The sequence below is a fragment of the Scyliorhinus canicula genome, chromosome 7, assembly GCF_902713615.1.
Source record: "Scyliorhinus canicula chromosome 7, sScyCan1.1, whole genome shotgun sequence".
Lineage (NCBI taxonomy): Eukaryota > Metazoa > Chordata > Chondrichthyes > Carcharhiniformes > Scyliorhinidae > Scyliorhinus > Scyliorhinus canicula.
In genome coordinates, this window is record NC_052152.1 from 50,998,810 (window position 1) to 51,012,260 (window position 13,451).

At 46.4% G+C, this 13,451-nt stretch overlaps 1 protein-coding gene across 3 annotated transcripts in view; it reads right to left on the reverse strand.

Annotated features, from left to right (window-relative positions):
• Positions 1 to 13,451, reverse strand: part of man1a2 (mannosidase, alpha, class 1A, member 2) — a 120,077-nt gene that overhangs the window by 3,740 nt on the left and 102,886 nt on the right. For all 3 annotated transcript variants that reach the window (XM_038802008.1, XM_038802009.1, XM_038802010.1), the window contains 3 exons: positions 12,686 to 12,905; positions 10,768 to 10,940; positions 8,384 to 8,499 (listed from right to left, as the gene is read on the reverse strand). In XM_038802008.1, coding sequence (XP_038657936.1) covers positions 8,384 to 8,499; positions 10,768 to 10,940; positions 12,686 to 12,905 — 509 coding nt within the window. The remainder of the gene's footprint in view (positions 1 to 8,383; positions 8,500 to 10,767; positions 10,941 to 12,685; positions 12,906 to 13,451) is intronic.

Sequence of the window (13,451 nt, forward strand, 5' to 3'; positions counted from 1 at the left end):
TCACTGAAATCTGTTGCCTATTTTGGTTCTTAGCAACCAGAACCTACTGCACTTTTTATTAATGTAATACCAACACATTAGCTCAGTGACCAGCAGATGGAGCTAGCAGTTTGATACACATAGCAAATTGGAGCAGTATACACCATTCAGTCCCTCGAGCCTGCTTTACCATTCAACTAGATCAGGGGTGGGCAAACTTTTCCGTGCAAGGGCCGCATTCAGAAATTCACAATTCACAAAGGGCCGCATAGTATATTAAGTAAAATAATTACTTCACCCGGTTATGATTGTGGGCGCCTCATATAGAACATAGAACAGTACAGCACAGAACAGGCCCTTCGGCCCTCGACGTTGTGCCAAGCAATGATCACCCTACTCAAGTCAACGTATCCACCCTATACCAGTAAGTAACCCAACAGCCCCCCCACCCATTAACCTTTAAAAAAAAATTTAAAAAAAAAGAATTTTTAAAAAAAAATTTTTTTTTTTTTTTTTAATGACTTGGTGGGCCGCAGAAATACCTTTGGCGGGCCGCATGCGGCCCGCGGGCCGTAGTTTGCCCACCCCTGAACTAGATCATGCCTGATGGTCTAACTCAATGCCATTTTCCCATATTATCCCTATATCCTTTAACGTCTTCAATTTCTAGAAATTGATCAATCTCGCCTTGAACATACCCAAAGATCGAGTCTCCAAAGCCCTGTGGGGCAGAGAATTCCAAAGATTTGCCACCTCCTGAATAAAAAAATTTCTTCTCATCTCAGTCTGGCCTACCCCTTAATGAGACTGTGTCTCTTAATTTTAGACCGCCCACCAGTCAGAGGAAAATTCTTTCTCGCATCTACCTCGAGTCCTGCAAGAATGTTGTCTGTTTCAAAGAGATCACCTCTCATTTGTACAAAATCTAGTTTAAAAAAAAAATAGGCCCAGTCCCACAATCTTTCCTCAGAGGACGATTCCACCATTCCAGGAATTATCCTGAATTATAGTTACAGAGCTAGATTATAACATTAAGATATTTTTCTACAGTGCTATAAAAGCCCTGCTTAGACCACTTCAAGTTCTGTATGTACTACATCTTAGAAAGGATTCATTGCAGTGCAGATTCACCAGTTTATAAAGACTCTAGTGGTTATATCACAAGGAGGGATTTCATTAACTAAGCTTGTATTCTGTGGAATATAGAAGGCATAAAAGGTTATGAAGCGATTTAAGTGAGCTTTTTAAGATTCAGAAATATGATAGGAATGTTTTTGTTGGCATTTGGAAACATAAATCATACATATACATTTTCTGAACAAAAACTACTCCAGGACCTAAAATACAGTAGCTCATGGCCATTCCCTAAATCGAATCGTGTTTTTCTTTAACACATTACATTTCATACAGTATTTGTAATATGCTCCACGTAGGACAAAGGCAGATGCATGGGAACAGCACTACCTGCAAATTCCCCTCTAGGCATACACCATCCTGACTTGGAACTATATTGTCTTTCCTTCACTGTCACCCAGTCAAAATCCTGGAAGTCCCTCGCCAACAGCACTGTGGGTGTATCTGCACCACATGGACTGCAGCAATTCAAGCAGCAACTCACTATCATGTTTTCAAGGGCAATTAGGGATGGACAATAAATCCTTTGAAGGAATAAATAATTAAAATGTTGCTACAACATGATTGTAATGTAGACATTGCCACTTCATACAATGCATGTGGCTACAACAAGCTTCAACACATATGTCTCATGGAAGATTGAATTCTAAATCAACATGCATTTTTAAAGAAACAGCTGCTTAATTGAAATATTTTCACTCTATTATTTATTGCCTAAATTGCTACGAATGTGTTCAGACATCTCACTTAATAATTGAAGCCTGGGCATACTGAAATTCTTGTTCCCATATACTCGGTATGAAGGAGGAAACAATTGGCTGCATCAGCTACTAGCAAAGGTACATATATGTACAGTGTTTTCTATGATCTAAAAGATCTGTGCAGTAGCAGAGTTGGCACTGTTGCTCCAGAGTCCCGGGTTTGATTCCTGCTTGGGTCACTGTCTGTGCAGAATCTGAACGTTCTGCCCATATCTGCGTGGGTTTAATAATAATAATCTTTATTGACACAAGTAAGCTCACATCAACACTGTAATGAAGTTACTGTGAAAAAGCCCCTAGTCGCCACATTCCGGTACCTGTTCGGGTACACACAAGGAGAATTCAGAATGTCCAATTCACCCAAAGAGCACGTCTTTCGGGACTTGTGGGAAGAAACCGGATCACACGGAGGAAACCCACGCAGACACGGGAAGAACGTGCAGACAGTGACCCAAGGCGAGAATTGAATCTGGGACCCTGGCGCTGTGAAGCAACAGTGCTACCCACTGTGCTGCCCTCCGGGTGCTCCGGTTTCCTCCCACAAGTCCCGAAAGACGTACTTGTTAGGTGAATTAGACATTCTGAATTCTCCCGCAGTGTACCCAAACAGGCGGCGGAGTGTGGCGACTAGGGGATTTTCCCAGTAACTTCATTGCAGTTTTAATGCAAGCCTACTTTTGACAATAATAAAGATTATTATTATTAGATCTTGGGCTGGATACTCCGTTCCTAAGACTAAGTGTTAACGCTGACGCAGAATTCGTGGACTATCACAACAGCAAAACTGGTGCCACACCTGGACTGATTCCGCTACTGTTAAGCGTTTAGTACCAGCGCCACGTGGAATACAATCGATTCTAATGAGAAACAATGACGGATTCGCCAGTTTCACGATTGACACTCAGGAGGCTGACAAGCTGTAGCCGCATATAGCGAGGAGAACGGCACCAAGGTTTACGGATGCTAAGTTGGAGATTCTCCTGAAGGCGAAGGAGGAGAGGAGGTGACCTTGTACCTGGCCCAGGAAGGAGGCTGCCAGCCACAACCGTTCGCCGTGCCTAGGCACAGAGGCTGAGGCGGTCAGCGCCATGGGCAACATAGTACGGACCAGCCAGCAGTGCCACAAAAAACTGCACAACCTCCTCAGGGCTGCCAGGTTGAGTAGGCAGCAATGTGCCCCTGGCACCAACCCCCATCCCAACTCCCACCCAGAGGGCGGGCGAATCCCCACCCTGGACCACACGTTGGCATGAGCTGCATGCATCGGGCTGTCGAACACTGTCATCTGTCCTTTTCTTCTCCCCACCCAAGTCCCCAAGAATGGCATGCACAACTGCCGGGAGTGGGAGAAGACAGAAGGGGACTGCTTGACCGGCGGCACCTCAGAGGGTCCTGGACGAGACCGGCGGGCCGGAGGAAAGGGAGGCCGCCAAATTGGAGTTTGGCCACGGGCGAGGAAGTGAGACCCCACTTAGCTGCAGCTCCCCATGACACGTGTGCAAACCCTCACCAACAGCACCCGCACCCTCACACCAGTCCAACATCACCACCTCCCACCCCCACACGGACCCCAACGATAGTGTTCCACGTGGCGCTGGTGCTAGACCCTTAACAGGAGCAGAATTGGTCCAGGTGTGGCGCCAGTTTTGCTATTTTGATAGTCCTCAAATTCTGAGTCAGTGTCTTAGTCTCAGGAACTGAGAATACCGCCCAAGATCTTTTAGCTCATACAAAAAATGGTACATATGCAGTGATGTGCCTTTGCTAGTAGTTGATGCAGCCAATCGTTTCCTCCTTTATACCGAGTATATGGGAACAAGAATTTCAGTATGCCCAGGCTTCAATTATTAAGTGAGATTGTCTGAAGACATTCTTAGCAATTTAGGCAATAGAGCGAAAATATTTCAATTAAGCAGCTGTTGCTTTAAAAATGCATGTTGATTTAGAATTCAATCTTTCTTCCATGAGCCCTGGCCCGTGATCTAATCATGCATCTTGTCTTGTGTCTTTCAGGAGCAGCTGATGATGGGGCAGGTCCATCTGGCATCGCCAGTGCAACAGACAGAGCTCCCCGTGAGCCGAGCAGCGATAAGAGCAGCTCGGGAGGCAGACCTCCGCCAGGCTCAGAAGACCCCAGAGCTCGGGTCAGAGGATGATAGAGATTTCTCGGCACAGCTGTCTCCAACTCCCTCCACCATCCCAGAGACACTCACATTGGTTGGGCACTTTAGTGAAGAGGCTCCTGGGATACTTATCAGGTGCTCACCACATAGCCGACCTGGTACAGCAGGTGGAGGTAGGAACAGTAGAGGGGGCGGATGGTCGGACACCAGGAACTAGCTGCCATCCAGGTGGGTCTTGGGTTTCCTCAATAAGACAATCCCATCAATCGTGGAGATGCAGTCCAGAACCAGGGACTGCATGAAGGGTTGTCGGCGAGCATCCAATACCTGCAGATGCAAATGGAAGACCGAGTGCAGCAGCAGGAGGTGGTGCCGACCACCCGTGCCACATAGACCAACGCTGCATGGATGGCGTCCGCGGTGAGGCATTGGGGGGGCGATCGTTTTGACTTTGGATCAGCATGTCCAAGGCCTGGGGAATTCTGTGGAGGCTCTGGTCGAGGTCTAGGGCAGGGTTGCCGTCTCACAGGCAACCATGTGTCAGAGCCACTTGGAAATCGCAGCAGCACTCCTGAGCATGGCCCAGTCACAGCAGGCCATATCTGGGAACGTTGGCAATATTGCCCAGGTGCTGGTCGACGTGGAGCAGACACAGAGGGACATGGCCCAGTCCAGAGGGAGATGGCACAGTCACTGGCTGATGTGACACAAACCCGGATGGCGGTGGCACAGTCGCAGTGTGATGTGGTGGTCTGAGACGAGATGGTCCACTCCATGTGCTCTATTGATCAAGCGTACGGACCCCAGCCGAGACCAGAGCGGGCTTCCAGGACTAGCAGTGGCAGGTGGCGGGGGAGCCTCAGGGGATAGCTCTGCTCGCACCCCCATCCCATGGAGTAGCCTGGGGGTTATTAGGCACCCCGAGGGAGGAAGTGGTGATGGGGCCCGTGCCCGTGACTCCCACAGGGGAGCTGCTGGAACAGCGCAGCACCTCGGACTCCCCTCTCCCGTCCCTGGTGCATCAGGTGGGCAGCGGGCGGAACAGGGCAGCACCACACCACATGGGACACTGAGCAGCAGTCAGGCTCATCCAGGCCCGGTCACCGCAGAAGACGGCCGCCTATGGGGACCCAGGTCGCAGGGCGGGATCACAGCAGGCCACATCTACTCCTGCTGCATCATCTGGGGAACCACCTAGACATGGCGTTAGGGCCTATATCGCCAGAAAGCTAGACACCAAATAAGTTGGCACAGGTACGGGGCACATTTTAGTTAGAGGGGCTCGGGCATGTATTTGTAAATATCTGGTCACATTAAATACCCGTTACCACTGTCACAACCTGTCTCAGTGCTCTGTCAGATGAGCATGAGGGGTGGGCTGGTCTGTGCTATCCAGAGGGGTGTAATGGGTAGACGTTGTGGTTGTCCCAGGTTCTCCCCCCCCCCCCCCCCCCCCCAGGACAGTGGTGCTACCATGGGCAGGAGTCAGACGTTGTCAAATGATGCGGATTATCAAAGTTCATTGCAGAGCGGGTTGCCATTATCCTCCGACCCACGAACCAGACCCGGTGTTACTGCCAACCCAGGGCCACACCCCGTCATTCGGCAGGTATGTTTCACGAGGGGGTTGCAGGCGGGGAAGGGGTGCATGCAGAGTGATGATGTGGGATGGGGTGTCCGTGCCCCTGGCCAGTCACCACCCCCCACTTGATGAACCTGGAGGCGATTAGAGTGTCCTGTGTGCGTTGGCCCTGGCACACACGTCGTCCCGTGCCTGCCTGGACCCCATATCCTGCCCACCCTCCCCGCATCCTCGGACGAGGACTTGCTTTCCTCCTCCAGCACATCGCACATCTGCTGCACCATGTTCTGGAGGGCGCAGCAGGACACCACGGTGTGGGTGACCCTCTCAGCATCGTACTGGAGGGCCCCTCCAGAGTGGTCCAGGTACCTGAAGCGCATCTTCAGGAGGCCGATGCACCGCTCGATCATGGACCTGGTCGCTCTATGGGTGCCGTTGTAGCAGGTATCCGCATCGGTCTGAGGTTTCCTGATATGGGTCATCTACCATGACCGCAATGGATACTCCCCGTCATCCAGGAGGAAATCCCACCCAGCTAGTGGGCATCTTGAACATGTCAGAAATCATCGAGTGTGCCAGGATGAAGGCATTGTGCACACTGCCCAGATATCGGGATAAAGAGGTGAATGAACGCAGCTGAAGGTCACATAGCTGCATGTTCATTAACCCCTTGCTGTTGGTGTAGAGCAGCCTGTCATCTGCAGGTGCTCATAGGCGGACATGCATCCTATTGATCAGCCCCTGGACCATCAAGGCAATGGCAGCAAAGCCTGCTGCCCGGGTATCCTGGTGAGCTTTGTCCATATTGAAATGGATGTATTGAGCCGCATGGGCAAATAGGGCCTCTGTGACAGCACAGATGCACCTGTGCACAGAGTTCTGAGAGGTCCTGGTCAGGTCCCAACTCAGCGCCTGGAAAGACACCATGGCACGAAAGTTCAGGGTGACCGTACCTTGACGGCCACTGGGAACAGGTGTCCATCTGGCAGATATGTCGCACTGACTCGTTGCTCAGCCAGAGTCTTCGACAACATGCCCAGTCCCGGCAGGTCTTCAAATGACAGATGCTGCCGGTGCACACAAAGCCTCCTGCGGGGCTTCCATCCTGGTCATCTGCCACCTGTCCCTCTGTAGCACAGTCCGCTGCTGTAGCTTCCTCCTTCTCGAGCAGCAGCAGCTCGTACAGCCGTAGGGCATACCCCAGGGCTGCGACGACTAGCAGGAAGGTCTCCATTGCTGGTTGAATTCCAATATATGGAGGCAGCGGCTGGGTGTGAATGGGTGGGGGATTAATACAGAGGGTCAGGTGGGGGCACTCATACTGCCGCTGTCACTCTGCAGAACCAGGGGCAAGATGGGCGGTCAGCGGGTGCGCAGAAAGATGGCTGCCTTGCAGGCCGTGGTAATGGCGATCCGTGACTGGACACCGCCCTAGTCCTGTGGAGGGTCACCCTGGTGACTCGGCCTGTTCTCCCTTCACACGCACCCCCCCCCCCCCTCCCCCGGCACTGGCAGGACTCCACCCTACCACAGTCAGTGTCCAGCCTGGCAGCCCACAGTTGCACCTCTCTGTCTTACCTCGTCTTTCTCTCCCTCATCAGCCAGTTTCATGCCTTTTAAAAGCACAAGTGAACCGTATAGTCGGGAACTCAACCCATTGGAGGAGGAGAATCGAGGAGGCCCAGAGAATACCGGATAGGGCCCACTAATGATATGCAAACGGTGTTTACTGTACGTGCTATCCGGAATGCAATGACGCCGCTATCGAGGTGATAATTGTGATTTGGCGTCAAATCGGCACCCGCCACGATTCGGCCATCAGAACCTCTTCTCCACCCAATCACGTTTCCCGAATTCGTTGTTGGCCAAGGGAGAATCCCACCCCTAGATTTTTCAAAATCTAAAGATGAAAACTTAAAAAATACTGCCAATACTGCTCATTTAATAATGATGGTAGTTTTAATTGTTTCATGGTATGTAGACATTGTTGGCAAAGCCGGTATTTGTGGCCCATTCATAATTGCTAGAGTGAGCTGCAACGACACCTACAGAGCGACTGTTGTCCATCTAGTACTGATACACCCACAGTGCTGTTAGGAAAGGAGTTCCTGGATTATGATCCAATGACAGTGATGGAATGGAATACAGTTCCAAGTCAGGGTGTCATGGCACTAATAGGAAGTTGTAGATGGTGTTAATATTTCTCTCACTAATGAGATTTTTTTGTTAAACTACCTAAAGGGGGCATCAGTTCAGACGTCAGTTTTTAAAAAAAAAACTCATTCATGGTATCTGGGCATTGCTGGCTAGGCCAGCATTTATTGCCCATCCCTGGTTGCCTGTGAGGAGATGATGATGAGCTGCCTTCTTGAACCACTGCAGTTACATCCACAGTGTTCTTTGGCAGGGATTTCCAGAATTTTGATCTAGCGACAATGAAGGAATGTTGTTCCCTGTACTATATGTGGCTATATTTAGAGATAAGCACTGACAATGGACAATCCAGATTGGAGGGGGGGGGGGGGGGGGGGGGGGAGGACTGTCATTTAGGGAAGCACAGCCCATGTATTGTATCTCATCATTAAGGCAGAGTGGCAATATCTAACATATTGCATATAATTATTTTTCATTACTTTATGCCTCAGGATTGACATCTCAGAAAAATAACAACAATTCTTATGTCCAATAGAAAATGATCTTTATAAACTAATATCCTAAACTCAAAAAGTCCTTTACAACAACTAATGGAAAAAAAATCTAGCTCGGTCTAAATAATTGGCTAAATAGTTTTTTTTAAAACTTACTTTAGTGTTTCAGCCAAGAAGAAACTTTGTTGCACATCATCATAGGCTGGAGATGAAGAGTAGACATCTTTAACACCTGAAAATCCCCCGATTACCCTGCAATACTTGTCAATAGCCTGAAAATAGAAGTAATCTTATCAAAATACAGATACCTGATAGGTGGATGTACTATACAAATATCTACAATAATATGCTGCTGGCTAAGAGCTGGAAATGGAGCATGTATTCTCAATGAACAAATCTAAGAACATGAAGTAAATTGAAAAAAATCTGTGAAATATTAGCATGCATCTCAAATGTTTTCATTAGAAACACAATTGGAGTTTAAAAGTTCTAAATAATTGAAAAGGATGAGCTAGCTTTATCTAAATCATAATTAAGAAATTCAAAATTGATAAATTCATCTCAACAACTGCTGATTGAAGAAATTTTATTCAATTGTAACCAGCCTGAGTAAATTTTATTTTTGGGGGGCAAAAGTTGCCTACATTTCATTTGTGAGGAAAGTTTCACTAAAACCACAACATTATCAATTCTGTCTCATCGACATTAATAGGTGATTACTATTGACAATTTAACACTGATGAGCAGGGACAAAGAACAGCATACATATACTTTCTTGACAATTTTTGCCGATGACCAAGATAAGCTTACACTGTAAACTGAACTAAAATCACAGGAACTGTAAAAGCTACATTACTGGAGGTATAGGTGGCGTTCTTGTCGAACACCATCAAATAGGAAATAATTCCCCACAGATCAAGAGCTGTGCTTCAGTCTGGAGTGTGGTTTACTCTCAACAATGCATTTGATAATATATTACATAATAATTTACAGTCATGCTTCTGTCATAACTACCATGTCCATCACAAAGTTACTTTTTATTTTACCAAACTGCGCTCTTCAAGCTTTGTCTCCAATATAGGAGTTATTTAAGAGACTACAGCTAGATTACCAAGATAAAGGTGCTGCAGTTACCAATAGCAGCATCCATTGTGTAGCAACTAAAAGTGGGCCAATGGCTTGTGACCCAATGCAGATTTATTCACTCCTAGCTGTTACTTAACCAGGATGTTATGTTTCCCCCTCACCACAAGGTGTGTTTCTGGAGAATGGATCCCCTGAGGTTGGTGAAGAAGTCTACTCACACGGTAGTGGGGAATTTTAGAAGATGAAGCATAGATTTATACAGACAGACTTTTACTTTTTTTTTTAAACTCAAGTACCTTTCCAGCATTCTTCATATTTTTAAATGCTTGTGCATATTTCAAAGTATCAAAATGAAGTATATGGCCCGGGATTCTCCCCTACCCGGCGGGGCGGGGGGTCCCGGCGTGTCAGCGTGAACTACTCTGGCGTCGGGCCGCCTTAGAATTCTCCGCACCTTTAGGGGCCAAGCCCTCACATTGAGGGGCTAGGCCCGTGCCAGAGTGGTTCCCAGGACGCGCCGCCAATCAGGTAAGTGGTTTAAACCACGCCGGCGGGAGAGGCCTGTCAGCGGCGGGACTTCGGGCCATTGCCGGAGAATCCCCGGAGGGGGCGGAGAATCGCTGCGGGGGGCCCGCCGACCAGCGCGATTCTCCCCCGGCAAGTCTCGGGGGGCGGAGAATTCGGGACATGGCTGGGGCGAGATTGACGCCGGCCCCGGGCGATTATCCGACCCCCGGGGGGGGGGGGGGGGGGTCGGGGAAGTCCGCCCATGGTATCTCTTAAGATGTTCCCTTACAAACAGCTATGGCACAAACTGGGCAACTACAAAAACCAAAGTAGGCTTTCATAAACAAGTCACTTTTTTTAATATTAGAAACTACCACCAAACAGAATTGAATACAAAGTGCAGATTTTATCTGTCGCATCAAACTGGAATCACAGGTAGGAGTAACAGTATGCTCTCTTCTATCGTTTCCAAAACTTTCAAAAAAATGGGTAAATAGTACATCCTCCACAATGAACTAGAAAACCCTCGAGACTTATGCTGGTGACCAAGCCTACTTATGTCAACAAAAGAGCATGAGAGGGAGAGACAAGAAAAAAAGGTGGAGAACACAAGAGAGAAAAGGAAGGATCACAGGTTTGTTACCATAAATAGTGAATGTGAACAAGATGGGCTAGAGTACAGCTAGATAAAGCCACAAAATCTCAAAGCACAGCGGGCCATTAGGCCCATTCTGACTGTGCTTTGAAAGAGCTGTGCAACTAGTCCCACTTATATTAATTTAGCCAAGAGGCATATACACATGGGTACAGTTATACTCTTATATATTTGTGCAGCAAAGTGGAAGACTTAGATATTAATGCACAATGATTACATTTGTGAATGATATTTTCTAAAGTCAGTGCCACCTACAGTTATTTTCATCACTTTGTGGTTTTGCATTTCTCACCTGAGCTGCCTCCCAGCCCCACTGCCTATACTTGGGGTCATGCGTGAATCTCCACATGTACCAGTAGGTTTCAATCACTTCTGGTCGAAGAATATAGTACTTCTCATTTTGCCTCAGTGCCACTGCCTCTGTCCCACCATCAAACTTGAATGCTTCAGGGCCCAACTTTAGCACTGTAGGGAGATGGAAATGAACAGCATTACAGTAAGTGAGAAAATCACAAACAAAATTCATAACTAAAGATTCTCAAGTTTTTAAACCTTCTTTATTAAATGTGGTTGAAAAGTACTAAATGTGCTGCCACTGTGATGGATGCCGTCGCACACAAAAGTCACTGGTATTATTTACTGATGTAGACCAGCAGTAACTTATGATTTTTTTCGTACCATTGTCCAAATTTCTATTTTTTGTTTAAACTGAACTTGGGCCAAATTTCTGGGAGTAAAAAGAATTATAATTTGCACCATCATTCCCAGGTTAAATGCAGGTCAAGGCTCAGGAAAAATAGTAAGAATCTTGAACAAAAGAACCAAGACAATTTAGCAGATAAAACATGACCCTGCAGAACATTCAAAAGGAATTGAACTTCTACCAGCATTACCAATTACCTGATCTGTTTTACTGGCTAAATAGAGGACAGCGACACTATTCCAAGAATCCCTATAATGCAAAAGGAGGCCATTCAGCCCATTGAGTCTACACCTCTGAAAGAGCACCCTTCCTAGGCTCACTCCCCTGCCCTATCTCTGTAACCCCATAACCGTAACTAACTTTTGGACACTAAGGGACAACATAAAATGGTCAATTCACCTAACCTGTGCATCATTGGACTGAGAAGAAACTAGAGCACCCAGAGGAAACCCACGCAGACACGGGAGAATGTACAAACTCCACACAAACCCAGTCCCTGGTGCTGTGAGGCAGCAGTGCTAACCACTGTCTGCTACATCTCATGCTCAATGCAGGATATTAGTTGACCCCAGTGACTCAATAGTCCATCTATCAGGAAACATGCAAATTTATGAGAAGAAACAAAATACCAGCTCACAAAGTTCTATCGGACTTCTAGAACAAATGAACCTTAAAAATGTTGCTCAAGGTGACTGTTACAACTTTAAATGTTTGCCATAATCTCATGTATAATCTCCCCTGTATAGCCCAAATATATTGTGTTTCGGGGTGTTCGTACAGCTGAATATTCACCTTTTTAATAATGTAAACAGTGTGAAAAGACAGCAGCCCCAGGATGTGCCACTGCAAACATTTCAAAGATGACTAGGAAAACAATTAATACAAAGATGGATTAAGCTACTTTATTTCACAACAGGCAAACAGCAACCTTCCAAAGTGCAAACTAGCCCCTCTGCTATCCATCCTTGTTGCTCAGTGGAGCTGTCCAATACATACTAATTAAACCCAAATTATACATTGGAGACTGGTGTTTATCAGGTTGAATTATTTTAAATTGCAATTCAAACTCAGTTTCACCTGGGGAGAATGGGATCAAAGGCTATGGGGAGAAAGCAGGATTAAGCTATTGAGTTGGATGATCAGCCATGATTGTGATGAATGGCGGAGAGCAGCCTCGAAGGGCCAAAAGGCCTCTTCCTACTTCTAACTTCTATGTATCCCAATTCAAATTATATTTCAATATGCATAAAATTGATGTTCTTATGGATTTATCATCTGATTCGTCATTAGACAAAAATAAATTAACGAGCACTTCCTAGAAAGTTTTCAATCAGTCCTGAAAGTTGAAAATAACTGCATTAAAATTGTATTCAGATAGCACAAAAGAGAACTAATCAATTTCTGAAGATATATCCTCAGAAATACTTAGTCGATGTACAATTTATTTCTACATCAGCAAAATTGTGAGGTGTAATCAGAATGCTCCTGCCAGAGAACCGTAACTTACCTGTTCTGTCATATGACTGGTGACAGGTGTGAGCAATTTCAGCACCAAGCTGTAGATAATGACCTGCTTTATCATCTGGGGACCCATCTGCTCCGAGAGCAAACATTCCGCCAGCAAAACATGTTAGATGGCCCATTTTCCTCTCCAGATGACCGTTCTTCCATTCCCCAATAAAAGTCAAGCCAGTGTTTGATTTCCTGATCAGGTGCTTTTCAATAGCCTGTCAGAAATGTAAGCACTAGATTGAAAAGGCAATAATCCAACTGCAACAAATATCAGGTCTGCCTTAGGTATTTTCAGGTACATCAGCACTGGTCATTCATATAAATGCGTGCTAATATTGCTCAAAATTTTAAATAATATAACTCAGTATTGCAACAACAGGACTCCCCTCGTCATCTAAACTGGCTATCCTACATGTGCAGTGAGAAAGAATTAGTGGGCAGATAAGTGGTTTTATGTCATACAGCAAGTGAACGTAGAGAGCAACAGATGTAACAAGATCTCACACCGACTCACATATCTATTGATCTTTAAAATTTAAAAACCAGCAGTCTGTCCTGTTCCAATTAGTGAGCTAAATATAAATACACTTACTTTTATCTTAGCATTGAATAAAGATCATGGCACAGTCACCTCTCTTCTCAGGGCCACTTGCCTGATCCTCACTGGCCTTCCTCTCACCAAATCTCACCAGCTAACTTCACAACAGAGGCTCTTGTTTCTCTTCCTTCCTGACTTCCAGAGGAAATTATGACTTGGTTCT